General features: G+C 46.5%; 1 protein-coding gene across 1 annotated transcript in view; it reads right to left on the bottom strand.

The window, feature by feature from the left end:
• Positions 1-422: 422 nt before the first annotated feature.
• cacna1aa (calcium channel, voltage-dependent, P/Q type, alpha 1A subunit, a) overlaps positions 423-25,805 on the bottom strand; it is a 93,557-nt gene continuing 68,174 nt past the window's right edge. The window contains exons 40-51 of the mRNA XM_076266688.1: positions 24,265-24,361; positions 18,248-18,362; positions 17,491-17,595; positions 15,307-15,404; positions 11,604-11,713; positions 10,841-10,976; positions 9,472-9,585; positions 4,283-4,481; positions 2,958-3,217; positions 1,175-1,316; positions 649-943; positions 423-597 (exon numbers count right to left, since the gene is read on the bottom strand). Coding sequence (XP_076122803.1) covers positions 423-597; positions 649-943; positions 1,175-1,316; positions 2,958-3,217; positions 4,283-4,481; positions 9,472-9,585; positions 10,841-10,976; positions 11,604-11,713; positions 15,307-15,404; positions 17,491-17,595; positions 18,248-18,362; positions 24,265-24,361 — 1,846 coding nt within the window. The remainder of the gene's footprint in view (positions 598-648; positions 944-1,174; positions 1,317-2,957; positions 3,218-4,282; positions 4,482-9,471; positions 9,586-10,840; positions 10,977-11,603; positions 11,714-15,306; positions 15,405-17,490; positions 17,596-18,247; positions 18,363-24,264; positions 24,362-25,805) is intronic.

Genomic DNA, 25,805 nt, shown 5'->3' with positions numbered 1-25,805 from the left:
ACATACACCCCCCCAACACTCCTCCCCACACCCAAACAATCATCCCCACCCATCCCCACCCACACCCTCCTTTCTCCCCTCTTTATTCCTTACATTCTTCTACTTATTTTCCAGCCAAACCACCACCCAAGCCTACTCTAGCCCACCCCAGTGGAAAATACTAGGCAGCGGGGGAGAAGAAAATAACCCAAACACAGAGAGAGAGAGAGAGAGAGAGAGAGAGAAAGAGAGAAAGAAAGAAACAGAGAGAGTCGAATCATGCCATGATTTCCCCCAAGCTGTCCGGGCCAGAGGCTGACCCCTCATGCCCACTCTGGAGAGAACAGAGTGGAGAGAACCCAACAGCTCCCTGCCCCCCCCCCCCCCTTACCCCAATCCCCACCTCCTCTCCCATGACGTCCCCTCTCCCCGTTCCCCAGAGGCTAGCACCAGTCGTCCTCGTCGGTCTCGCTGTAGGGTTCATGCAGGCCCTTCCCTCGCGGGCCTCGGGGGTGGGGGGGCTTGTGGGTCCCGGGGTGCTGCGGCAGCGGCTGGCTGCCGTGGTGGTGGTGGGGGGAGGGCGAGGACGAGCGGTAGCCGTTGGGCAGGCGGCGCGGGCCGCCCGGCGGGGGACCCTGCTGCTGCTGCTGCTGCTGCTGCTGCTGCTGCTGCTGTTGTTGCTGCTGGGGGGGTGCATGTCGGGAAGTCCTGGGCGAGCGCGGGTGGTTGGGGTGGGGCGGGTGTGGATGCGGGTGGTTGGGGTGGGGGTGGTTAGGGTGCGCATGGGGGTGGGGGTTGCCCTGCGTAGGGCTCTGCTCATAGGCCGGTGGCTCGTGGCGCTCGCGGTAGTCGTAGTCCTCGGCCTCGTCCTCATAGAAGCAGCCGTCGCCCTCTGGGCTACCGTCCGGTGGCGGGGGGCCCCAGCGCCCGGAGGGAGGGGGGCCGTGGCGTCCCAGGCGGGGTGAGCCGTGGTGGGAGGGCGGCTGCTGCTGCTGCTGCTGCTGCTGCTGCTGGTGGTGGTGATGGTGGTGGTGGTGAGGAGGCCCTTGGGGGGGAGGAGGAGGAGGAGGCTCGCCGGAGCCCGAGGGGGAGTAGCGGCGTGGGGTGGTGGTGGAGGACTGGCGCACGGGCTGCGGGGGTGTCCCTCCTCCTCCTCCTCCTCCTCCTCCTCCTCCTCCTCCTCCTCCTCCTCCACTGCCGGGCTTGCGCACCACGGGTGAGTAGGTGACATGGGGCCGTGGCGTGGCGGGGGTCTGGGGGAGCTGCCGGCGCCCGCGGCGGGGGGTGCTAGTCCCCGAGGTCGAGGGGACGGGGCTCCCGCTCACCGAACTACTGCCCTACACGAAAAGTGAAACAAGGCAAATAAAGCAAAAGTACGACAAAATTAACGGCACAATGTGTTTGAGAGAAAGACACGCACACGGGGACATGAGGAGAGGGCGAGAGAGAGAGAGGAGGAGGAGGAGGAAAAAGGAGGGAGAGAAATTTAGGGAGAAAAGAGACGAAAAAAAAGGTTGAGGAAAGATTTGCAGAGGAAGAGCAAGCAATAGTCCAATCATAAGAGAGCATAAGTGATAATGCCATAAACAAAACAGAGCGTGGAAATCCAAGAGATAAAAGGACAAACATGAACAATGGGAGAAACATTTGGACCAAAACACATAGAAGCAACATTTTACGGAGAGCAAAAAAGGACATGAAAGAAAACAGGAACAAGAGAAGAAAAGGGAAGGGAAGAGAAATTGATTTCTGGTCGTTGAACTCGGGAACAGTTACAGTGATTATGAGAAAGGCAGGATGTGTGTGGTAAGTATGAAATAAAGGCACATGAGCTGCTATCACTGCCATACTGCTGCAAATGAAAGCACTTCAGAGAAGCCACATCCTGTTCTTTGTCATAATAGCAACGCCAGCCTTGACAGTGAATTTGGTTTTGTGTGTGTGTGTGTGTGATGTGTGTTTGTTTGTGTGTGTGTGTGTGTGTGTGTGTGTTTATGTTTGTATTAAATAGATAGATAGATAGATAGATAGAGAGAGAGAGAGAGAGAGAGAGAGAGAGAGAGAGGTGAGGGAGTGCAACATTTTCCCTGTAACCTGTGCAACTAGAGGGCTTCTCTGTCCAAGTCTGATGTACATACAGATGTTTGTATCAGAAACACTTGGGCGCCGCTCACAATATCTTATATCAACTAGGAAAATTGAAAAGAGGTAAAGGATAAAACAAAGGCATCAAGTACACGCTAAAGGGATATTAGATCAATTTAGTTTCCATATCTTCTCATATTAGTGGCTTTAACCCCTTATACTAAAACAAATGAACAGAAATTAAAACTGCAGACAAAACTATATGGCATGTTGTTCAAAATGATACATACATGCTCAAATTGGAGATTATGATGTATTCTGATGTATCTGTATTGCTGGCAAATAATCATCCAATTCCATGTCCATTTCAAGGGCTAATTCCAAGCAATGACTGCCCCCTATTGGCTAAGTTTACACAGTGCATGACAGACCGTATTCGGTACTTTTTTGTTTCAAAGTGGTGTTGGTCTAAGGGGTGAAAATTAAAGTTACAATTTTTTGATAAATTTTTGTGTGCAGATGCTGTATCTGTGTGCTTGTGATGGATACTCAAAATGATGACGAAAATAAAATGATGTGCCTGTAGGACCTCTCCGGTCTTTAAAGGAGTTATATAACATTACAAGACATGTGCTGGCATATCTCTGAGTTTATAGTATGTGTATGCAATATGCTATGCATGTCTATTGTAGTGCACTACTACATAATAGTGTATGTCTATTGTTGTGTTTGTGATGGTGGTTTTTGGTTGTGTGTTTCTCTTCAGGAGTGCACGTATGTCTGTCAGAGATCGGAATGTTTGTGTGTGTATGTAGGGGATGGATGTGGATGCTTGTGAGTGTGTGTTTTAGTGTTTGTGTGTGTGTGTGTATGTGTGTGCGCCTGACGCCCACCTGCCGATGAGGCCCACAGTCGCGGCCCTCGCTGGGCGAGCGTGACCAGCGGTGGTCGCGCTCACGGGGCTGCCGATGGCCATAGTCGGGCCGGTCGGGCGTGTAGCGCTCCTTGTCCAGCGAGCTGTGGTGGTGGTGGTGGTGGTGGTGATGCTTGCGGTCCTTGGCTCGCCCGCGGTCGCGGTCCCTCTCGCCACGCTCCTTCTCCTTGGGCGGCAGGTCGCCTGACTGCGTGGTGGTGCTGAGGTCTGTTCCCAGCCCTGACGCCAGGACGGAAGCAGGTCAGAACAACACCAACTCCAGACGTGCACGTGCGTTCACCAGCGTGACAAGATACTGGACAAAGCAGCGTCACAATTCCCTCCCTATGTCCACACTCTATGATGATGACGAAAGTGATGATTGATATGTAGACATCCACAATGGTGGGCAATCATTCTCTTTCAGACTTCTAGTCCTGCTTATAGCACACTCCAATATAGTGCTTTATCTTTTACTTTATCTTTTACTTTTTAATAGTGATTTACTTCTTACCATCATCAAGATTTGACCCACTGGCTAAAACATCAACATACTGTGCAGGGGCGCGTTTCCCAAAAACATAGTTGCTAACTAAGTTATCCAAGTTAAGCCATGCAATTTCCCATTGCCACCCAACTAAGTTGAAAAAAAGGTTAGCAACTATGGTTTTGGGAAACGCACCCCAGTATGCTCCACAGACCAGCATGAGTATATGCAGTGTATCATGTGAATGAATGAGTGATTATGTTTGTTATTGAAATTGTTTGCTTGTGTGCTGTTGTTTGCTTGCATGCTGTGGATACTGGAGCCACTCTCTTATTCTTTCAAACATTCAGTTTATTCAGTGTATCCCTGTGTGTGGTATGTGCATGTAAGTAATTCTCTATAGCAGTCTCTACATTGCTGTATAGCATTCCATCTGCGCGTCCATTCATTCCTGATTGCACATGCATTGTCCAGAAGTCATGGAGTTTCACATATGTGAAAACGGCTGACTGTATGTGAGATGTATGTGTGTGTGTCTCTTATGCTAATCATCCCCTAGTGTAATTGGCTCATTCCTACCTTCCTTCCCTCACTCTCCACCTCAAGCTGGTGTGTGGTGAGCATTCTGGCTCACCAAAATGGCTATCGTGCATCACCCAGGTGGATGCTAAACATTGGTTTTGGTTAGTGAGGTTCCCCCTGCACTGTAACGCGCTCGCTTTGGGTGCCTTGCTAAAGCGCTATATAGATGCAAGTTGTTAAGTTGTTGTTGTTGTTGTTGTTGTTGTTTGTTGTGTAGCAGTGAGCTGTGCCCTGACCTGTGTCTGCATCCGTGTAGCGGCTGAGGGATCTCTCAGAGGCGCGGTGGCTGCGCTCCCGGCGCCGGTGGCCGTGCCGCGGCCCCTCCTCGGGGATGACCTGGTCCAGGGTGTAGTCGTCGCCCCGGCCCATCCGCCCGCACCGGCCGTGCCCCAGCGAGGAGGCGGAACGCTTCATCGGGCTGTTATCTGTGATCGTCTGTGATAGCATGGGAGGAATCACACACAGAGAGAGAGAGAGAGAGAAGAGGAGAGAAAGAAAGAAAGAGAGAGAGAAAGAGTAGGAAGAGTTTCTATTGTCATCACCATAGGGCGATATGTGTGTGCTCAGAGAGTGTTTAAGGGGTGTTTGTGTGCTGTGTGCTATTCGTGGCCTTATAGAGATACCTTTCCCACTCTCTGCACATACCTCTGTCATTCTGAGGAGCAAGACAGACATAAACACAGAACGATAGAAAGAAACAAAGAAAGAAGGAAAGCAAGAAAGAAAAAAAGGAACAGAAAGAAAAAGGAAGGAAGGAAAAAAAACATGGGCCACACTCTCCATGCACCCAGGACCTTTACCTGAGGACCTCCAGAGCCCAGATCCTTCACTCTTTGCCCCCGACCCCACACCACCCCTCACCGACAACACAAGAGCAGAGCACATTCCCACACCAGACCCCTCCACCATTCAGAGTTGCACACACACGCACACACACACACACACACACACACACACACTCTCGGACACACACAGGGGTACTGTCTTCAGCCATGCTGATAGAGAGGATGGGGGGGGGGGGGTTAAGGGGAGGCCGGGGAGCTGTCCATGGTCCTGAGCCTGGTCCCTTTCACATTAGTGAAGGCCCAGAATATACAAGCACAAGCGGAGTCCATGGATAGCCCAAGAAAGACAAAGACGAAGATGCACACGAACGCAGACACGAACGCGCACACACACCCACACACACCCACACACGCACACGCACACATACACGCACACACACACGCGCGCACACAAGCACACAAGCACACACGCACACACACACGCGCGCACACAAGCACACACGCACACACACACATGCACATGCACACACACACGCGCGCACACACATACACGCGTGCGCGCGCACACACACACACACACACACACAGGCACGCACACATGCATGCACACACACGCACAGGCACACACGGGCGCGCACACACACACACACACACACACACACACACACACACACACACACACACACACACACACACACACACACACACACACACACACAACACACACACACAGAAAGTATCTTGAGAAAGTATCTACTGTGCACACCTTAGCTTACAATACAACACAAACACAAACAGATGTTTACATACATACACATACATACACACACACACACACACACACACACACACACACACACACACACACACACACACACACACACACACACAGCAAGCACATGTGTCTGTGTTGAACATAAGCAGGACAGAAATATACACAGACACAAACACGTCAGCAGCAATCATACAAAGACACCTAAGGGCCGTGTATGACATAGGCAGGCAGCTAAGCACACAGGAAGAAAACAGGGATGGCAGGAAGGAAGACTTCCCCAAACACCAGGGAAGAGCATAAGCGGTAATCCATTCAAGGTGTGGGAGCCACATCGATCTAAATTGAAAAGGTGCTACCGCAACGTATGTCTCCAAGTCACTGGATCAACTAGCTATAAACAATAATGGGCGATTCACATCGAACAATAACTATGAAGATAGATAACTGTAACTATAACTGTCCAATGATAATGTTGATGAATGTGATGCCTAAAATAGGATGAATTCTGATTGGCTGTCAGCGTTTTTTCATTCTCAAAATCACTCTGAAAGTTATCCCCCAACAATATCGTTCTTCATGTCATTATTGTTATAGGCTATGTTTGGACGACTTCATTTATATTAGCTAGAGTGGTACTTTTTTGCCAGTATCATTATAACTATCGTTCTTGTTGTGCGTAGCCAATTAGCCAATGTGCTTGGTGGAGAGGAATGCCAGCACGGACAAACAGAAAAAACGGACAACGGAGGAGGAGGTCCATAAGAGCATGAGAAGTTACGAGAGAGAATCATGTTTGGAGGACGTATTACTGTAAGGGTTATAATCAGTCAATGGAAGGCGTAGAAAAGTAAGTGCTGTGACACTGGTGTAATTAAGATTGTACTGATGTTGCAAACAATCTGCGTTGGGTGACTTCTTTTTACAGTAACCAACAAGCTATGGACTTGACCAGTGAAACAAAATGAATGGTGCAGAATATAAGCTGAGGAAGAGAGAAAAGGAGAGAAAGATTAATCAAGACTGAAAGAGAATGTTTTTACCATGGGACAGATAAAATAGGAAAGCAAAAGAGAAGTAGATGGTGGGTGAAGCCGATATTAAAAGACAGAGGGACAGATAGACAGGAATTTAGAGAGACAGAAAACAGGCATTGTGCAACTAAAGATAGACAGAAAGAAAGATAGATAGTAAGACAGATACATACATAGAGAGAAAGAGAGAGAGCAATAAATAGAGAGATAGAGAGAGAGCATGACAGAGCAAGAGAGAAATAGAGAGAGAATGAGCAAGTGCAAGAGAGTGAGTGTGAAAGAGTAAGAGAGAAATAGAGAGAGAGTGAGAAAGTGCAAGAGAGAGAGAGAGAGAGAGAATGAGCAAGTGCAAGAGAGAGTGAGAGAGAGAGAGTGTACATACACTGAGGTTATTCCCTCGTGGCCTCCCTTTCCTTCGATGCTGCTGCACAGACACAGACAAACAGCAAGCAGAGCCAAGCACAACACAGTACATCACATCACACCATACAACAGCACAGCACAGCACAGCACAGCACAGAGAAGCAAACACAGCACACAGCAAGAGGGAAGCACAGAGACACGCACCACACCACCACCACCAGAGGGAAAGGGGAGGGAGGGGGTATAGGGGGAGATAGACAGAGAGGGAGACAGAGAGAGGGACCACATAAAGGAGGAGAGGAAGACAATAAGTAGGGGTAGAGGGTGGATGGAGATATGCTCAAAGTAAGGGGGGGTATTGACCAGAATGAAGGAGGGATGAGTGGAGAAAAAAAGGAGGGGGGCAAATCAGGGAGACAGAGAGGAGAGAGAGAGAGCGAGAGAAGAAATGTAAAGAAAGACAGAGATAGAAAGAGAGAGAGAAAGAGAGATAACTCTGGTTAGACATAGAAGCAGCAGTGATAGGGAGACACTTACCACAGCAGCACACAGACAGTGAGGGACTGATGGCTGCTCTAGACACAGTCACCATGGTAACACTAGACACCACGGCACAGCACAAAACAGTACAGTGCGGTGCAATAACTATACAGAGGCTCAACTCACGAGAAACACCAAGTGGCACAACATAACATGAACTAGAACACAGAGCACATATACAGTACACAGACACTCTCTCTCTCTCTCTCTCTCTCTCTCTCTCTCTCTCTCTCTCACACACACACACACACACACACACAGACACTAACACACACACACAGGACAGATAGCACGTTTTTTTGTTTTTTGACAGACACACGTTTGGCAGAACTCTAGTCATATCTTACAAAAGCCTCTCATAAAATTTGAGCAATGCTTATGATGAACATAAGCACGTACACACAGTTCTCCTGACCTTGGACACGTACGCACACGCACATGCACACACGCACACACGCACACACACACACACACACACACACACACACACACACACACACACACACACACACACACAATCTCTAGTAGGGTACTTTATCATAACATTTGCTTCAACCTGTTGTCAATTTTGTCTCAGTTTCCTTAAAACTCATACAAGCTTAGATTTAAGAAAACAAACAAACGACAAATTATTGCTACAAATGATATGCAGCGTATATCTTCACTATGATCACATCTGTTCACACCATCCCAAAACACTGACAACTTTGACGTTGGACCTATTAAAGAAACATAAGTGGAGGAAAATGCAGTTATAAAGGGAGACAGATTAAGACTGGGGGAAATGCAGAGGAATAGGACTCAGATGAAGATTAGAAAAGATGTTCAGGAGATTCTGGATCTGGGAATAGAATGGTGACAAAAGTATGGGACTAGCGCGTGTGCAAGCATGTGTTCCTGCTACCTGCCCGTGCATGTTAGTGTGGTATGTGCCTGCATGCATCGGACTATGTCTAAACATCCATGAGATTAACTAGGCTGAATTAAGACACTACAAAGTAAAAAAAAAAATCATAGAGGTGCTGTCAGGAAGTCAAGCCAGGGCACATTTCCAAACAAATATGAGATTACAATTCAGTTAAAAGTGAATATACTGGATTCATTTCATCTCATGCAAATATAATAAGATATCCTTGTTCTGAATCTTTGAAAGTTATTCATGACACTTTCATTTCAAAATGTCATTTGAGTTTGTGCATGCACTCATAAGGGGAATGTATTTGGGATGCATTTCAAAATATATTTGCCTACAATGTTAGAACCATAAGATGTTGATTGCTTTTGAAAAAGATAACATTTTGAGTAAGATTTGGTAAATTATAACTGGAAATTAATAACTATGTGGCACTTTATCCAATGACTCAACATCCTTTCCTTTGCTAATTAAGTAGTTCAGTAATCATTATATCACCAGTTGTGCTCTGGTGGCTGCTGCTGTCATGGCAACAGTGCTTCCTGGAAATGATGCCAATGTACCTTGGAAGTCAGTGAAATTACAGCTCTCCGCGGCCCCAGCAACCCCACCTTCCAGGTACAGATTGTTCTTCCTGGTGCTTGCATAAGGTTTGCATATATATGTTCAGTGAACAGTAGAGTTATTATCCAAGAGCTGTCCTAACACTACATTTCTCTCTATATTTTGGCGTTGTCTGAGACGACTAGTGTTTTTATGCAGTGCACATGGGCAAGCAGTACTTTGAGTCAAATTCATGCTTCTGGTGTGTTGTGATTTTGTTTCTTTCTCGCACAAAGAGGCAGAGGTGTTGAAAGTGATGAGTCATCCAGGTAAGCAGAGGAAGAACAGGAGGAAAAGGGGGATATGAAGAAGAGGAGGAGGAGGAGGAGGAGGAGGAGAAGGAAGGGAAGGCTGGAGAGCAGCACGCTGAAGGAAGAAAGGAGGAGGAGGAGAGTGAAAGGATGAAGGTGCTCACTTGGTTGTCTGCCGGGAGTCGGGGCATGGAAGCAGCTCTCCCGTGCCCTTCCATTGGGAGAAAGTGCTCACTGTCCGAGTAACCATCCCGCCCCATCTCTCTCATCTCTACCGTCTGTGGAAAACAGAGGGAGAGCTGGCGTGACTGCCTGGAGTTTACAAGGCTGGGACAGGGGACAGGAAGAGGGGGGGACACTGGCCATCTAGAGGCCTGGAAGACCTCCTGCCTGTCGTGGGAACTGATGGTCAGGAGGCACAGGCCAGGATAGTCAGGAGGGACTTAGAGTGGCTGGGTTTAATTTGAGGACACTCTCTCTCTCTCTCTCTCTCTCACACACACACACACACACCATACACACGCACACACACACACACACACACACACAGACCACACACACACACACACACACACACACACACACACACACACACACACCATTTGTTTTTCTGAGATGTGTTTTCTAAGAGTTGATATCTGTTCAGAGAGAGTAGGGGGTAGGACTGACCTGCTTGCTGTCTGACCCACTGTTGGGCCAACAAACAGGGGGCTAAAGAAGACCAAACAATAACCCCTCGGAGAGTGGAGCAAAAATGAGTCAATGAGGGATATGGACTGCACTAGCAGATGAGGGTAAGATTTGTTAGATGAGAGAGAGAGAGAGAGAGAGAGAGAGAGAGAGAGAGAGAGACACAGAGAGAGAGAGAGACAGAGAAAGAAAGAAACACGTTAATAGAGAAAAGAAAAATAAAAATAAAAAAGAAAGAGAAAAGAAAAAAATACATAAAAACAGAGAAAGAAAGAACAAAAGAAAGAAAGACTGGTAGTACTACTGTGTGAGTATGAGAAGGGAGGCTTCTGGTCCACAAAGCCCAGGGTATGAGCTGAGGTGGGCTCAAGGGGAGGGGGGGGGCTCTAAACTGTGGCCTGCCCGTGAGATGGACATGAGGAGGGGATTGGGCAGACACAGGTGGCCCAACCAGGGGGATGGACAGAGACCCCTTCAGTGGACACAGGCCCAAACCATACAGTGGGGACCACACCTCTGTTCCACATGCAGAGTTGAGAGCAGAAAGAAACACTTTGACCCTAATAGTGGGACTGCTTGAGGATTCACGCTGACTCATCAGTCATAGTAACACTCATCTCTTCAAATAGCAACCAAGAATAAAGTATTTCATTCTTTACTTCTCTCAATGGGCATTTTCAATAACTTTCAAAGCTGAATGTCTCATCGACACCTTCTGCTAGTGTCCATGGGTAAACTCATGCATGTATTTATAAATGAAAAACACACGTTTGTGTGTGTACATGTGTAATCCACCACCCTGGTACTGTGAGTCTGCGAGAGACTGCTGGAGGGAGCTGGTACCTGAGAGTTGTGCATACTGTCTCGTTTGTCGTCGGGATGCTGCCCCTCGGGACTCCAGCTGCCAGCCTTCTGAGACATCTCCTGAGCGCGTGCGGTCACCCAGGACTGGCTCTCTGACATCCCCCCATCCATTGGCCTGAGAGAGATGGACAGTTACATCTTTTCCCCCAGCAACCCCATCCACGCTGGCCTGGGCTGCGTCCAGCGCTTTGACAGGACAGTTATATTGTCTTTGTTGTGTCTATATTATCTGTACCGTCAGTGTTGAAGGTTGTCTAAGGGTCAAGCTTGTCCCCCATTATTTGGGCATGATTGTGCTTTTTTTCAACTAGCTAAGATATTTCTAACAGATAGTTCCCATGAACTTTAAATTTACCTTCTTAATAATGTAATGAACTATACGGTGGACCAAGACTCTTGCACATGGTTACAACCAAAACTACCATGACAAAAAGGCAAAACATAAAAAAAAGAAATATTTGTTACATCAATAAGTTACATCAGCACAATCCTTCAACAGGTGCTTTTGTGCAAGTAAGACAGTACTCCAGCAACAACATAAGCTTCCTTTTCACTGCTCTACCACTTGGGAGTGGACAAAGCTGTTCCCTCCTTTGTCCACCTAGCCCACTTAGAACCAAGGATGGGGTCTCTAAAAAATTAGCTCACTTCAGTGTCGAGAGCAGAGGGAAAAAAAGGTGTGTGTGTGTGTGTGTGTGTCTGGGGGAACGGGGGGGGGGGGTCGCATGAAGGGGTTACTTACATATTGCCCACAGCATCCGGCTGGGATTCAGGGAGGCTCTTGACTCCCGGCCCACCATCCTGGGTTGGGGAGTGAGGCTCCAGACGCTGAAACATTAATGTCGTTCGATTCTGTGTGAGATACAACATGGCCTACAGCTGATACCAGGCATACTAATGGGAAAGATGAAGGAGGGGATGGGGTCTGGGGAAGGTGGGGTGATCAAAGAGTCCAGAGTGCAAATGGGTTGTACTCCAGTGGCAACAGCAGGAGACAGCAAAGGTCAGCCAAGAGGCACTCTGGGAAGTGTATTCTCTTACGGTTTACTTTGAGATCCACTCCCGGCCGTGCTGTCTGGAGGGTGCTGATGGCATCATGCGGAACATTCATTTACTTCCCAACAACCCAGTAAATGAATGGAGGTAACCAACTGAGTGCTCCCGAGAGGTCAGGGACAAATGGTTGATAAGCTCGTAATATGTTCACCTATTGTATAGCTCGTATAGTAGAGTATAGTAATATGATAATGACAACAATCCATAGAATAGTTCATATTACTGAGCCTTCCAATTTAGGCTTCTACACACAGACCAAGTCATCCATAGATAATGAACGTTTTTATACAGAAACTCAAACCATGTATAAGGCACTCTGGTGTTGTGACCACCAGGCACCTGGGGTTTTGTCCAAATCTATGCGGAGAGGGATAAGACGTCCTACTGACCTCTAGCAGCACAGTGGTTACACCAGGCAAAACCAAGTGTCTGAACAGAAAAGACTAGAGGGGAACAAAAAAGAGCACTTGCATTGAATTATAGGCAGTGTGAAGAAGGATTACAACAGGTGATTAAAAGGGTTAGCAAAAACAACCATATTGTTGAACATTATATGGCAGATCTGACCGGTTCAGGCAAAACGAAAAAAAGAAAAAAAAAAAAGTTTAAAAAAAGTGGTTTCATCGAAAAGAGTGTCCATGAAAAGTATGACATAGAGTCCATTTAGATGCATTGAATGAAATGTCCTTGGAAAGCGCATCAATCCTATACATAAAATATGTGGAAGCCCATGTTATCCTATGTGTCTGCTCTGCAAAATGTGCCCAGCCTTCTTAAGAGCAAGGCACTTAACAATTGATTCAGCAACCTATAAACAGCTAATGTTTTTGACACTGTCTTGAGTTATGGGAACACCTTTCACTCCAAACGACACCTTGAAAATGTCAGGTCCGGGGCTGGCGCGCTCCACTCCTCGCTTACCTGTGCGCATGGAGGTGAAGTGAGGGGAGGAGTGTTGGGAGAAGGGTGGGAAGGAGCCCACTTGCAGAATGAGAAGCAGTGGCCGGAGGCAAGCGGAGACCGGTGAAATGAACATGCAAGTCCCTGCCCGAGAGAGGCAACTTGCAACCAGGGTGATGTAGCAAAGTGAGGCTTACTCGTGGAAATCAGGGTGAGATGAAGAATTCTTTATGCAATTCAAACAATAAGTCAATATTCTGTCTGATATTTTGCATGCTTCTTATGTCTATGAATTAAATTTTTTATATTAACCTTTTGGAATTTCTAAATCATTGTTATCAACATTTGATGTGTGTCCCATGTATAACACATTTTATTTCAATGTGGTCTGCAGGGTATTATGTGCTGCTATGTCAATACAATTTATATTAGGTAACTCCTCTATTGATAACATATGACTAATGATTTAACAGATGAAGACCGAAAAACTACATGTGCTCATGTTAATGTGATTCACATTTGAATAAATATGAACTGCCTGGAGTAGTGAAGAGGTTCTTCGAGGTAAGAAACGTGGGAGCTTTCATGATGGATTTAGTCTAATCGTGCACAAGCACTTTCAGCAGTTTCACTATGTCTGCTTAATAGCAAAGCACTGATACTGACACATTTTTGACTGCCATTTTTTTGCCTATTGTAAATGTCCCTTCCTGAAATATTTTTCTTCCAATGTTTTTGCTATATCTGTGTATTTTTATGTTGTGTAGATGGAGACATGTTTACATTACTACAATAACAAATGCTTACAGATCAATAATAATATTTTACTGTTCAACCTTCACCAATAATTGATCGATATTGTCTGTGTCTGATGAATGTTGTGTAAATGAGTCATACAAAAATGGCTGTCGAAGTATTGTATACCTTTCTATTCCACCCTGACTCTCTGGTGTCTAAAGGTCTCATACTACTACTACGTCTAGCTACCTTATAAAACTCTCTTTCAGTTCCCCCACAGGGTTTGACCTCAGCATTCAGACAGAGCTCAACCCCCTCAGATCTCTCCCCATTCCTCCTGACAGCCTCTGTCTTCAGAGGGATTTGTGATGCTATGAAGGAACAGCACCTTTTAACAGACAACATGGTTAAAAGAAACAGCTGAAGAAGGAATGCTGAATGACAGCAATGGAATGCTAGATCGAGTGAGACTGCAGAGATGGGAGGGAGGTGGGTAAGAAAATACGAGAAGCTTTGAATTTGTGCAGTTGGGTTGAGTCGGAGTGGAGCTTTGTCTGTGGAGAAGGGCCACCCTTTTACTACGCCCAGTACTTTGTGAGGTAACCCACTGACCCCCACGCCGCTCCACCCACCCCTAACCATGATTCAGAACGAGAAAGCAAAAAATATGACAAAAAGTGGAAAAAAGAAACGTCTCCGTACCTCAAGAGAGAGATTTCTGTTATTTTACTGATTTTCTTACAGTGAATAGTTATACAAACAGTTATTCTACAATAATACACATTCTTTATTTGTTACTGTGGTCAGTGAGTTGGCATTCAAACTGCAAACAAAAGGTGCATTGTTTTGTGTTCATTCCCATTATTTCAAGTGGACAGGGTGCAGTGGTGCTACAGGGGTGAGGGCTACAGTCCAGTGCAGGTTATTGCTTGCAGTGTTCACAGTCAAGACAGGGCTATGGGAATTGGGAAAAGGCCTGTACATTGACCGATTACATGTGGAAGCACAGCATATTCACAGGTTCAACTGAGAGCCGTGACAACCATCAGATACCCGGCCTTGCTCTTTCTCACAGAGATACACACAGAAATGTATTTACAATCCATGCAGAATGCCCTTGATTTCAAGAGCACAGATTTAATGTAAAAGGCTTCTTAGCTGCTTTTTAAAAAGTATGCATGACTCCCAAGCTTTGAAAACTTGGATACAACATCTACAGTTGTTGCTCATGAGCAATTTTTTAAATTTAATTACAGATACTTTGTCAAGAACACATTGCTACCGCTGTCACAAGAGACTGGTCTCAATATTGGCCTACTCTACTCTGTACTGGTATGACGATACAAGACTTGACCACTGACATAGAAAACACAGAGAAATGTATGATCCTCAAGTGCAAGTGTTTTTCATTCATTTTTATGGGGCATGAGCCCACAGGTTTGTGACGACCATGCAGAGTATATAACGTAAAGAGCAGTAAGATGGCTACAGCTGCAAATGGACCGTATTCTTGTAGAATATGGGACTACGGTGAGTGGCAAAGGCCAGAACAGTGTTGGTTGTCACAACTCAAACAGCAGGGCAAGAGAAACAGAGAGAAAGAGACAGGCAGAGAGGGCGAGAGAGAGAGAGACACAGAGAGAGAGAGAGAGAGAGAGAGAGAGGAGGGCTGAAGAATGCGGAGTTAAGAGGCTGTGGCGTTTTGCATTTTTTTGCGGGGGAGCAAGCGAGTGTTTGCCCTAGAGTTGTACCTGCTCCTGCGCCTGGGCCCGCTTGGCTTTGCTCTGCCGGTAGTACTCCATGATCATCATGGCCGCGTAGATCTTCCCCACCGTCAGGTCTGTCGCTGCTGAGAAACGGACAAGTTACCCTGCACGATTAGATGAGGTGAGATGGACCCTGAGCGTGGGGAATGGGACTGGGGGAGAGGGGGAACGAGGCATGCACACGAGAGACACCAACACAGTACACACAGAGACACCGAGCCAATAGTCTTTTCACAAGCAGACACGGATTTCAAAAAGCCTCATATGTTATTGGTCCATAGATTGTTGTCACTTTTGCTTTCCGCTGTTTTTTCTTTTTTTTTTTCTTTTGATCTGTTTTTTTCCCACTCTTCACAAAGGATTATCATTTTAAAGTGTTTCTAGTCTCTCGTTTCAGAGGAATATAGACTAGAGGCCATTTTTCACGAAGATGAAGTAACCAAGAAACTATGTAAAGTCATAGTACCACAGTGGCTGTTTTACTGTTTTCATTCACTCTGATGCTGAGCTCTGCATTTCACGGTCGTTTCACAGAATTAGCCACAGCACTTCAAGTGTTCTTGAGCTTCAGAATGTGAAACAGTTGAGAAACAGTCTTCGAAAGTACAATGAGTTGATTCTTTAAGATAACTGTATCTTCGTAAAGAAATGGCCTAAAGTCGTCAGGAAAAAACTGGGTACAAACTCGGTGCAGCCAATAAGTCATGCTCCCAAAACCCTGACCAGCAGAGCATTCTCAGATCTGTTCACACCTTAATTTGCTTATCAAGAAAGTCTATATGGTTTCAAAATCAATATTAGTTATAATGAGCATTGTGATGAGAGTCTTGAAAGGATGGCTTAGCTGCTGCACATATATTCCATGCTTCTTTTTTTTTTGCAAACGTTAGGCATAACATTACTCAGTTTAACCATACACATACCTATTTATCATCAATGTGTACAACGGGTGCGGTAGCACCAGTGCATCGTATTGTCAGTCATCATTTATTACCATATATACAGCCAGTCATCTTTAGTTAGGTTTAGTAAGGTCTTCTTTCTCTTCTAAGATACCCTGGAGTGAAAAGACTTCTATAGAGGGTTGTTCTATAGTAAGGCACCCCCTGATATCAGGCACAGAGCGCTGAAGATGACCCAGACCAGGCTGGAGGGACCGTGGCGTGGGCGGGACATGGGACTCCTTGGATCGTCCGGAGAGGAAGTGACAGTACAGGTCTACAACTGAACGGCTCCTGCTCACTCGAGGTGGAAGGGGAAGGGAGGGGAGGGGGGTGGGGGAGCCTGAAGACCCACAGGAGAGATCTGAGTAAAGTGTGAGTAAAGAAGACAGTGGCCTATTGGAACATCTGCTGGCTTGTGCAGTGTAGTTTGTGTACCTAAGGCCAAGCACCCTGATTTGAAGGTACTCTATATGGCTTACTGTGTCTAGATTCACATGTGCACACCATTTATGGGAGCATACAGTTTTGTCCAGGGCAGACGATGGCTATCTTAGAGCAACTGTGGGAACTTGCTTGGATAAACTAGCTTATATGGATTTTTCAGCAGTTCACAAAGGGGGGTTGTTCATTACAGTTCAACAGAGACTATTTATTTACCTCTGTGTTACTTCTGAAAACCTGACATCTCTCTTTTGAAGGTGGCTTCAAAATTCTCAATATGCGTTAACATGGCAGAGTTACGACATCGAACTGGGCTGAACTAGACACGATGCAGCTCATTCCCATATCAAGGTGGTTTTATTTCACTAAACTGATCCAACAAATGGAGGGGCTTTAGAATGAAATCTTTTGACTGGAGCCACCTTTCAGACATTTACATTTTAAACCTTAAAATATAAAATAACTAAATAACAACAAAGGAAAGTTGGCACGTTTATATGTGGCCTATTTACTGCCTGGGGGGAAGGCAACTATGCTTCCACTCCTGCCCATCTCATTATATTCTCTCATAGGCTCATCATTGAGAAGCAACTGGCTGGCACAAGGGGCTAGGGCCAAAGGTCATCAGAGGTCGAAGGTCGAGATGGTGGAGGTCGTTGCTGTGCCTGGAGCATCAGAGGGTGCAGAGCAGTGGGGGGGGGGGACTGGCTGACAGAAGCTTTCCTCTGGTGGTGAGACAACTGGTGGTCTGGTGGTCGGATGGGCGCACCGGGGCGCAACTTACACTTGTGTGGAGTGACCAGCAGGTCCAACATCTTCTGCGAGAGGTTGGGCCAAATCGCCATCATCTCTTTCCTCAGCTCAGCATCCATCTGGTGCTTGTCCTCCCCTACATATGCACATTATCACACATACACACAAACACGTACGGACAAACACACACACACACACAAATGTGCAATACACACATACACACAAAATACACAGAAACACACACACACACACGCCCCAACATCCACAACAGTTCATCCAATAAACAGCCAAGAGTCCACAAAAAGCATGTGGACGAGACATGGCAATGTTTGCAAAACACACACACACACACACACACACACACGCACACACACACACACACACACACACACACACACACACACACACACACACACACACACACACCACAATAATGTGCAGTACACACAGTTCACAAACACGCACAGTATGGAGCACAAAGACAGAGGAATGACAATTGACGTGTGAAAACGTAAACACAGGCTCACACACACACACGCACAGACACACACACAAAAGAAATGTTTTTCATTAACAATTGTCTTTATGCACTTACTCATTCACCACAGGTCAAAGAACATGAAGGATCATGGCACCCTGTTAATAAAACTCTGACAACGTTCATACCCACACTGAACAGTGAGAAAAGGTTACAGTCAAGCAAACTGGAGTCTGCTGCTAACTGGGTAACACAGAAGACAGAAAAAAGAAAAAGAAGTGAATGGGTAGAAGAGAAGGTTGTGCCAAACCTTCCGTAACCTTGGCGATCTTGATGTCCAGTGCCGTGCGGATTAAGGCCATTAAGGTGGAGTTGAAATGAACAGAGTTGTCTTCGGCGACCGGCAAATCCATCCGCAACAGTCTCTGTGAAAAGCCAGTCAGGGACATATGAGAGAGAGGCTGCACAAGGCCCACTGAGGACAAAAAGACTGCAGATGCGTGTCTTTATGTGTGTGAGCTCTGAACCTCCAAGAAAGGGGGGTATGAACGAGAGAGTTGAGAAGGGAAAAGAGGGGTGGTGACAAGGGGAGGGGCAAAGCTCTGTGATCTTTGACCTATAGTTAATTTGACCTTTGACCCAAAATCTTTCCAATCATCAGAGCTACTGATGTTCCAAATTCAGCGGAAGGACCCATGGGAGGACGTTCAGTCCCTATTAAAACCCGTGTATGAATCTCCACTTTTCATCTTGATGGAATCTTTCATGTTTAAAGAAAGTCTATAGCGCTGCTTTCAGACATTTTTGTGATTCTTTGTAGAGCCTGCGAGAGTGGAAGAGAAAAGGCCTCTTCAGTAAAAAAAAAGAGGAACGACTTCATATTGGTGTTTAATGTCTCTTGGGAAGCTTTAAAACACAGTGAGACCTCGCAGGCTGAGACGGTATCACAGGGCCAGCAAGGTCAGGAAGTCACGGGAGTCACAGAGCTCTCCCCCAGCAGGAGGTTCACAGAACTGACCGTAGACCCAGGCACGATTGAACGATGGCAGAGAGAAAAAAAAACAGCGAGCTCAAAAGTTTTGCAAGACTTAGATTCTTGTTGCAAGTCTTGTTCGTTGTTTTTTTTTTTGGTTTGAGCACATCGTTTCATCTGTGTCCTGGTCCATCGGAGGAAGAAGGACGAGGTGAGGAATTACAGGGGACTAGGCCAGGCAAAAACCCACCACCCACCCTACCACCCTCTACCCAAGCATTTCTGCCGTTACTACAGTCATGCCACCCCTTTGTTGCCATGCCACGTACCATGGCAACGGCCCAGGCCCCCTCCTCACTCCCACCCCTCCAACACACCCTCACAGGGCGCCCCCCTCCACATTCACATGCAGCATGCCATGCCACCGCATACAGTACACCTCACAGCACGACCAGCGGTGCAGCCATACACAGAGATAGCATTGCCTGTGGCTTGTTCGGATTTGTTTGTTTGTTTGTTTTTTCAGCGCGTCATCGCCGTGGCAGCAGTGACTGGCGGGTCATTGAGATGTAATCATAGATGGGCTACTGAGTGAGACTAGAGCTCGATCCAGATTCTCTGATCTCTCAATGCGGGGGATGGGTGTGGCCTACAGGGTTAGGTGAGAGCAGCATTCTCCATACATTCAAGTTGAAAAGAAGAACAAAAAGAGATAAGTATAATGTCAATCATTATGGCTTTGTTGATAAATTCAGCCTAACGGTAGCATATGCTTTTAGGACTACCTTCGATTAGGGGGATTAAGAAAAAGATAATTGAGAGAGTTAAGGGACAAAAGCATTGTGAGTTGAATTGAAAAGGAGAGGGAGAGTTGAGGAAGAAGTTGTGCTTGCTGGCTGGAATGGATTTAAAAAAAGAGGGGGGGATTTAAAGGGCAGATCAGCTGACCTCTTTAGATTTATCATCACTGATAAAATGGGACCTCATATCATATGAAAAATAGTCTACCTTTGCTATGAAAGGCTGAGGAGGCCAGATAGTATTCTTTCATTCACTGTTTCAAGGTCAAGGCCATCAAAAAAACTAGTCTCTTCCACCTTTCATAGTGTATAGGCAGATTGGCTCAGTGTGATTTACATGTAGGTTCAGGTGATGTTGAAATTAAGGAGGTTTGCTGAGCAGAATCGGTGAGGGAGAGACACAGCTGACATAAGTGTATATAGACACAAAGAGTGTGAATAAAAATATGGTGAGGGACCTTGGGGATGATGAGGGGATGAATGAAAGAAAGAAAGAAGGTGAAAGAGATCTATCACCACACACTGGTTAAGTCTGACAGTACTCCTGTTTGTTGATGATTTAATCTCTATGGCAGAGAGGGGATTTCACTTCACTGACTCTGAAGATCACAGGTTATTTCTCTACAGGAAGTAATGTGTGAATATAAAATGAGAATAACTGATCATATTGAGGGAGGATATTCTTTTTCCACTGAACCAATAATTGAGCCAGAGTGGGACAGCAAACCTGACTGGTCCATGGAGATGTTATGATAGGGAAAGCTGAATATGGGGAGGTGTGGGGGCTGCCATGATGGGGCAACTGAGAGACAACTGAGAGAGACAGGATGACGCTGCTGGTGAGATTACAGTTAAAGTAAAAGATCAGAATGAAGGAGGGAGTAATAACAGACAGATAGAAACTGAGGATGAATTCCCACAGTTGTGAACAAACACAGTAAACAATATTGAACTGAAAAAGGAACCATTTAAATGAGTAGAATAGAAAATCAGGCCTAGGTGGGGGTAGAGAGAAAAGTGAGCACATGGCAGGACCGGCTGGGTGGGAGGACACTTGGGAGAGGATGGGCCGGGGTTGGTCTGAGGCTGAGGGGAGACAGACGGGGTCCATAGAGAGGGGCGTCCACTATGACTTCCTCTCATGCCTGCAATGCACCACACCAGTCAGCCAGCCTGACAGGGTCTGTTCGCAACGGCAGTCACACTTTTGAAGTGGGAGAAACAGATGGCCTGGGCTGCCCCTGTCCATAAAACCAACACATACACACACACACACACACACACGATCACAGCCATGCACACATTCACACTCTCAACACAGACACTCACACACAGGTCTAAACACACACACACACACACACACACACACACACACACACACACACACACACACACACACACACACACACACACACACAGAGCCATCAGCCCTCTAGCACAATTGCATATGTTCCAGCTCACTGTCTATTCTCTAGGTTTCCCTCAGCCTGCAAACCAAAGTGGCCCCATTCAGACAGAATGAGTGAATGAGAACGAGGGAAACAGAGTAAAAACAGAGTAAAAACACCAGGCTATGGGTGAAGCCCAAAGAAAACAGACCTAAACTGAGTGTGAGACAGACGGGAAAAGTAATGAGAGAAAGAATAAAGATGTAAAGGTGAAAGATGTAAAGGTGGGGGGTGGGGGTGGGGGTGAGTAGAATGAACTGAGGGGAATCATGAATAGAACCACAGCAGCTGAGATCAGTAGCACATGTTACTCAGGAAACAGCTGAGCTCAGTCCGTTTGATGTAGACAGCAGTGAGGGGGGAGCGTGGTGTGTGGCAGGCCTGCTGTCTGGGCTTTAATGCTGTACTCGGGACCTGGTCCTTTTCGACCTTCTGGGGTCACTCTGACCATCCCTGCCCTTTCAAATACCATTGCCTTCTCTGCCTGTCTAACAACTAACTCATGAGTGACACTCCTCGTTAGTAGCTGAACAAAACCAGTGTAGACTAGACTAGACCATTACAAGCCCACTGACTGGCTGTTCAGCTCTGCTGGGAGAAGTCATATCCAGATGACACGTGGCAGTGTCTCTGTGAGAACACAGGGGTGGGCTTGTGAAGTCCTGCTCTACTGGACACATCATGGGACAACTATGGGGATCAGCCTGTGGCTCTCCATTGGCCAGGGAGTATCAGTGGCCCAGTGGTTGCGACAGAGAGACAGAGAGAAAAGGAGGGAGGTGGATGAAAGAGAGGGACTAGGAGTAGGGGTAGGAGAAAGGCAAAAGAGGGGTGGATGACAGTGGTTGAGATGATTATGTGTGGGGTTTTTTTTTTTGGGGGGGTGGGGGGCAGGAGGAGAGGAGAACTTGGGGACTCTGGGGGGTCTGGGCTCTAGCATGCTGGCGGAGCTGGAAACAGATTCCAACTGCATTGACAGAAGAAGAAACAAAGGACAGGTGCATGAGCCGGTTGGCACGGCAATTCAGTTGCTGAGGGGGATGGGGGACGGCCGGGGTTTAAAATTGTGCTTGTGCTTCATGAGGAAAGAAAGAAAATAACACGATATAAGAATTCGGATCATACTGAATTTCGAATTGGATACACTGTGGCTGACTGTATTGTTCTTCTTATATAAAACTAATTTTCTAAAAAAATCTAATAGAATTGCCTACATCTGCCCTCTTTCCTGTACAAAACAGATGCTACTGTTTTTTGTATGTGTTGTGGGTGTGCATGTGTTGACACCAACAAAAAAATGAGAGAGACAGAGACCTGGTCCTCCACAAAAACAGTCACTGGGGTGGGTGTCTGATCGATCGTAGCGCCATCCACAGGCAGGAGAGACTCGGAGGACTGAAGTCCTTTGGTCCTTCCCAGCCCTGCTGCACTCGCACTTTAGTGTGTGTGAGGGAATGTGTGTGTGCATGTGTGCTTGTGTGTGTGTGAATGTTCCTCATGCGTAAGCTGTGTGTACATATTCTACTACTGCTGAACACTGTCCTTCCCTTTCCCCACAATTTGAGCATATACTGTACATTAAAGCATTTACTTCAATGCTTGTGTTTCATCAGGATCCAGGAGGATGCTATCAATGTGGTTATTATTAGCAGTATTGGAGTAGCTCAGCTGTTTTGACTGAGCAAGATCGCCTAAGTGACACACAGTTTTGAATGTTTGAGTTGCACGCATATGTGAGAGAACAGTGTGTACAGTATGTGCGTACATGTGTGTGTTTGCACGTATGAATGGGAACGGTGCGTCGTGCGGTGCAATAGCACTGAGAAGGTCCTTCCGTTCCCCCCTCCCTGTGGATGAGTCTGACTGCTCCTACTATCCCCCCCCCACCCACCCACCCTCCCTCCCAATAGCGCTCCCATCCGAGAATAGACACAGAAAAAGAAATGAACAGAGAGAGAGAGAGAAAGAAAAATGAAAAACAAAAAAACACCAACACTACAAACACAGCGCTGGCCCCACAGAGGCCTTCTACCTTGTATGCAACCCGTGCCGGGCACTTCTTCCCCAGGCCTAACGGCGGAGACATTTGCCTGAGCATCTGATACATATCAGTGTAACTGATTCTGCCACTGGACAACCAAAATAAAAACAGAGCAAAACAAAGGAAATCAACAAGGACATAAATTAATAGGGGATCAGATGGGAGGAGTTTAAAAAGAACGGAGAGAGTGGAAAAAGAGAGGAGGAAGTAGAGAAAAACAATGGAAAGGGTGAAAAGAGAGGGGTGAGGAAAAAGACAAGAAGTAAGGGCAAAGAAGGGGGGAAGAGAGGAAGGGAGGGAGGAAGGGGAGAAGGGAGGAACAGAGTAAAAACAAGGTTATTGGTGTCACTCTTAGCTAAGAACAGGCACTAGTGTTGATTCTGGGCTCAACTGACTCTTAAGAGCTGCAGGTCTGTACGATGGGGGTGCGAAAGAGGCCAGAGAGGGGTCTGGGGTTCGGACTAAGGTGTCGCGTTGGTGGGCAGAGGGAGGGTGTCTTCTGTCCTTTGGTGTTAAAACACCGTTCTATGCAAGCCCTAGAGAGGGGAGAGGCGGGTTGCATAGAAGAACAGGGGGCTTCGGACTGAGCAAGAGAAGCAAAAGAATCAAACGGACAAAAAAACAACAAAAGCCCCACTGTTGGGATGGTGTTGCAACAGCAGTTATGTCAATGCAGTTTCTGTCCCCCTCCCCGCCCTGTGAGACCAATGCACGCGACCATACCCAGGGGGCCTAGCTGCGATCAAAACGACAAGCAAAATAAAATAAAACAAAAAGAAATACAAGAAAATCATTCTTTTTTTTTGAAGAAAAGGTTTTGTTATTGCTGTTGTTTTTCATTCGACGTGAGGTGCAGAGTCATTCGTCATGCGTGTTTTGCATCGTTCCAACACATTCTCGTTCTCATATCAGAATGCAAGTAGAAATGGTGAAAAGACAAAAAAACTAGGAAAATATCCCAAAAAGGGAAGAGAAAAAAAGGAACTAAAACCAAGTAAATAAGCGACATTCATTCCAGTCTGGATGCTAGCATGGTGGTTTTTAGGGTTTTAGTGGAAGTCAAACCTTGCAGGCCACCCTATGGGGACATTTCTTTCCTAAGCCCAGAGGAGGGTCGATAACTCGCAATAAACTGTACATATCCTTGTAATGAATGCGCCCACTGCAAGAAGAATACAGGGAGGTTAGAGCAACACGACCAAGAAAAGAAACCATAAAACAGCTGGAAGAAGAAGAAGAAGAAGAAGAAGAAGAAGAAGAAGAAGTAGAAGAAGAAGAAATAACAAAACAAGGTGGATAACAGTGGATTTACACAATTACATATCCATATGCAGAAACACACACACACACACACACATACAGTATACATACAGCTAAACACTTCACTATTCACTGACAGTCCAACAAGCACACAGTCTGTATTTGCTAGTCACCTGTTTGCAGAGACAAAGTTAGTCTAAGTTCTTTCAGGCCTGGCTACTATCTCTTTCTCACTCCTTTCTGTCTGTTTCTCCTTGAAGCTTTGATTCGGTTTCAAAGTTACCAAATAGTTATATGTTTCCCTCAAGTATTGGTATACACCACTAATGACTAATGACTAATGAGTTACATATACACACTTCTCTCTCATGCTCCCAAACCATCTCCACCCTTGTAGTTATTAAACCACCAGGCAAACATTCATTTGCCTCTTTATTTCTTTTCACTGGTTTCTTAATTTCTGACTTGGCTTTTACCATTCCCTTTTCACTTCTCTCTCTCTCTCTGCCTCTCTCCCTCTTATTTTGTCTGTTAGCCTTGCCCCCCTCTCTTCTCTGTCTCATTACCTTGTCCATCCATTGTTCAGCCTTTAGGTGACAGGCACTGGAATGCGGATACTAGCATGTAAACTTAGCGTGTTTTGGGTGCTGGTTGTTAGAAAGGGAGAGGGGTTATCACAGTAAGTTTTCTCTGCAGTATTCAGATTCCAGACGGGGGGTCAGGGTCAGGGTTAGGGGAGGGGGGAGGGGGGGAGGGCATGGGTCTCTTCACCACTCACGGGTAGACGGGAGGAAGGTGTGTGTCGGGGACACAGGGTCCAGGGGTGGGCGGATGTGTGGAGAGCGCCGAGGGCTCAGATCCACAATCCCCTCCCCTGACTTTTACTCTCGAGTTACTTGCTACCCCTCCCCCCCCCCCCCCCCCTTTGAGAGGGTGCTATGCCCGACCGAGGGCACACACACACTCTGACGGATAAAACACATTCCCCTCACGAGGCATGTGGGGAAAAAAAGACAGGAGCCAACAAAACTCCAGCAGCATCTGTAGTCAGACATCAGGAAAATATGTATGCAGTGTGTGTGTGTGTGTGTGTGTGTGTGGGTAGGTGGATGCAAACTGTGTGATTAATTGGTTAGGCAGTCAAAGGTAGGGTGATACAATGGCACATTAGAATGCTACAATAATTTAGTATGTTTCAGGGCAGGAATGCATGATTAGCGTAAAGTGCCTGATGTAAAGGCCTTAGTGTTGTGCGTATATTGGTAAGCTAATGCTGAGTTTGGCTGGCCTTCTTCTTTCTTTTATGTAGAGAGGGCCCTGCCTCATGATGCAGACTCATCATATGA

This window comes from Alosa pseudoharengus, unplaced genomic scaffold, assembly GCF_046254945.1.
Source record: "Alosa pseudoharengus isolate Yale_2024_CS ecotype anadromous, Long Island Sound unplaced genomic scaffold, YU_APseudo_1.1 YU_APseudo_1.1_scf_4, whole genome shotgun sequence".
NCBI lineage: Eukaryota > Metazoa > Chordata > Actinopteri > Clupeiformes > Clupeidae > Alosa > Alosa pseudoharengus.
Note: the sequence above shows the minus strand (reverse complement) of the source record. Positions and strands in the feature narration are given on the sequence as shown.